The 1504-nt window shown below is 64.8% G+C and overlaps 1 protein-coding gene across 1 annotated transcript in view; it reads left to right on the top strand.

Moving 5' to 3' along the window:
- The window catches only part of LOC104512781 (collagen alpha-1(VII) chain-like), a gene marked incomplete at both ends in the record, with an annotated part of 5857 nt that overhangs the window by 3704 nt on the left and 649 nt on the right, over positions 1-1504 (top strand). The window contains 6 exons of the mRNA XM_010155889.1: positions 130-174; positions 247-282; positions 435-470; positions 560-616; positions 964-1035; positions 1267-1338. Of these exons, the coding sequence (XP_010154191.1) occupies positions 130-174; positions 247-282; positions 435-470; positions 560-616; positions 964-1035; positions 1267-1338 (318 nt within the window). The remainder of the gene's footprint in view (positions 1-129; positions 175-246; positions 283-434; positions 471-559; positions 617-963; positions 1036-1266; positions 1339-1504) is intronic.

Raw genomic sequence — 1504 nt, 5'->3', positions numbered from 1 at the left:
GGGGACAGCAAATCCCACAGCACAACCTCAAGGGGACAGGAAGCAAGCACCATGCCTATCCCCAGGTTGGGGTGATGCTGGGGGTGCCCCCATCCCAGATGCCCTTTTCCCATCCCTTTCTTCTCACAGGGTGAAGACGGGCGCCCGGGGTCAGAAGGGGACCGCGGGCCGGCGGTAAATACCCTCACCCCCAGCTGCACCCCCAGACGGACCCCTCCCTGACCACCCCTCTCCTCTCTCCTGCAGGGCTTGCCTGGGAACCGGGGGGAGCGCGGGGACAAGGTAAGGGACCTTGAGGGATGGGCAGATGGGGTAGGGGCGAACAACGTACCCCCAGGGATTGTTGTGCCCAGGGATTGGGGTCCCTGGGGAGGTGCTGCCCGCTCCCCACCATGCATTCTTGGCAACACCTCACCATCTCCCCTTCCTTGCAGGGAGATGTTGGGCCCTCGGGGCCCAAAGGAGACAAGGTGAGTCCCCAGGGTGGGGGGCAGCAGGAGGAAGGGCAGCAGCACTGACCCCCCCAGCTCACGTCCACCTCTCTCCTTCGGGTGTGCAGGGCGATACTGTGGTGGTGGAGGGGCCTGCTGGAGCACGGGGCACCAAGGGGGAGCCGGTAAGAGGTGTCCCCATCCTCCCCATCCCCCTCTGCATCGTCCCTCTTGTCCTGGTGGGCAGGGGCTCTCCTGTGCATCCCTCTCCCAAGGCCCTGCCTGCCCTGCTCCTGGCCCTATGGGCTTGATCCTACACCACCCTTCCCTGAGTGGCACAGGACAGCCCCCTCTACCTGCCAGAATAACTGGAGGGGTGTCTCGCTGCCGAGGGACCCTCCCTCAGAGAGCATGTTGTCGCCTCCTCTTCACCCGTGTCCCCATCTCAGGGGGTCATCTGTCTTCCCCACCCTGATGTGTGCCTGAGTGTCTCCCCCTTTCCTAATCCCTCCCTGTGTTTCCCCCTTTGCAGGGAGACCGTGGCCTGAAGGGCATGGAAGGGGACAAAGGGGACAAGGGGGAGCAAGGCATGCCTGGAGAGAAGGTGTGGGGCTGGGGGGTGCAGGGTTGGGGACAACAGAGGGCTGCAGATGGGGCAATGGACAGAGGGACCAGGGCACGGTGGCATCCCTATGTGGTGGTGCTGGGCACCCTGGCATGGTGCTCAGCACCCCAGCAAGGGGAGCTGCCAGAGCCGGCTTTGAAGGCCACCGTGGCCACGCCTTGGCCAGAGCTCTCCCTCCTGCCCTGGGTCAATCCAGATTTCTGCTTTCAGGGGGCGAGGGGCGATCAAGGTGAGAAGGGCTCCATGGGCTTCCCCGGGGCACGTGGTCCTGGCGGGCAGAAGGTGAGGAGCTGGGCACCCCCACTGCCAGAGGTGCTAAAGGGTGCTGGGAGCATTCAGCTGGCCCTGACCAATCCCTTTGCCTTCTCCAGGGAGAGGTTGGAGCATCGGGAGAGCCCGGTGAGCCGGTGAGGAGCCATGTCTCGGTGCTGGTGCCACCCCTCCGCAC

Source organism: Eurypyga helias, unplaced genomic scaffold (assembly GCF_000690775.1).
Source record: "Eurypyga helias isolate BGI_N326 unplaced genomic scaffold, ASM69077v1 scaffold34127, whole genome shotgun sequence".
NCBI lineage: Eukaryota > Metazoa > Chordata > Aves > Eurypygiformes > Eurypygidae > Eurypyga > Eurypyga helias.
Note: the sequence above shows the minus strand (reverse complement) of the source record. Positions and strands in the feature narration are given on the sequence as shown.